The sequence below is a fragment of the Echinops telfairi genome, unplaced genomic scaffold, assembly GCF_000313985.2.
Source record: "Echinops telfairi isolate 266 unplaced genomic scaffold, ASM31398v2 ScPeMD7_5670;HRSCAF=6529, whole genome shotgun sequence".
NCBI lineage: Eukaryota > Metazoa > Chordata > Mammalia > Afrosoricida > Tenrecidae > Echinops > Echinops telfairi.
The window spans coordinates 1-1301 of NW_022109569.1; the positions used below are offsets into that span (position 1 = coordinate 1).

The 1301-nt window shown below is 43.2% G+C and overlaps 1 protein-coding gene across 1 annotated transcript; it reads left to right on the top strand.

Moving 5' to 3' along the window:
- Positions 1-44: 44 nt before the first annotated feature.
- Positions 45-1062, top strand: LOC101642233 (gastrula zinc finger protein XlCGF17.1-like; the record flags this gene model as incomplete). Its single annotated transcript, XM_004718001.3, has 1 exon — positions 45-1062. A coding segment is annotated over one exon (1018 nt), but the record flags the coding sequence as incomplete, so codon positions are not given.
- Positions 1063-1301: the final 239 nt, after the last annotated feature.

Genomic DNA, 1301 nt, shown 5'->3' on the forward strand with positions numbered 1-1301 from the left:
TTGGAAAATACTGTTCCTCGGCACAAAAACCTTTCTCCTTTAAGGGAAAATCGTGGTATATTTGATCTATCTGAAAGACCTGTGAAATCAAATTTGGCTTTACCAGCCATCCGTCAGAGACGAAGCAATGTAATAAATAAGTCTGCCAAACTTCACAGAGGTGAAAAAGCCGTACAAGCCTTTCTTCAAGCTGGCCACAAGCAATTTTGCACTGAAGTTAAATTCCTTGAGAGCCAAAATTCAAGCAGCACTGAATCTCAATACATTACGCATCAGAAAACCCATAGAGTAGAGAATCTGCATGCAGGTAGGGAATGTGGGAAAATCTTCATTAAAAAGTCCTTCCTTGCTGATCATCAGCTCATTCATGCTAGAGAGAAACCCTATAGATGCAGTCTGTGTGGGGAAGCCTTCGCGAAAAACTTCAAGCTTCTTGAGCATCATCATACAATTCATAAAGGACAAAAACCGTATCGGTGCTCAGAATGTGGCAAAGCTTATCTCCATAAGCCGCAGCTCAATGAACATCAGAAAACACATATGGCAGAGAAGCCCTATACATGCCATGAATGTGGAAAAGGCTTCATCAGGAAGAGCCATCTCACTATTCATCACCGAATTCATACAGGAGAGAAACCCTACGTATGCAGTCATTGTGGAAAAGGCTTTATCAAGAAGACAGATCTCACTGTTCATCTGCGAACTCATACTGGAGAGAAACCCTACATTTGCAGTTATTGTGGAAAAGATTTCAACCACAAGGGTAGCCTCATTATTCATCAACGGACTCATACCGGAGAAAAGCCCTACATATGCAGTGAATGTGGAAAAGGCTTCAAACATACCGGAAGTCTGGTTGTTCATCAGCGGACTCATACCGGAGAGAAACCCTACGTGTGTGGTGAATGTGGAAAATGCTTCAAACACAAGGGAAGCCTCATTATACATCATCGAACTCATACTGGAGAGAGACCCTATCTATGCAGTGAATGTGGAAAAGGCTTCAACCAGAAGGGAAGTCTGATCATTCATCAGCGAACTCATACTGGGGAGAAGCCTTATGTATGTGGTGACTGTGGGAAAGGCTTCAGCCAGAAATTATGCCTCGTAGCGCATCGAAGATTCCACACGGGCCAGACTCCCTTTTCATGCAGTGAATGTGGAAAATCTTATTCTCAACGGTCCAGCCTCAATACACATCAGAAAATTCACACAGGAGGGAAACCCTTTAAATGCAATCGATGCGAGAAAGCCTTCGAAAGGAAAGGAGAGCTCATTGCACATCAAAGATCTCACACAGG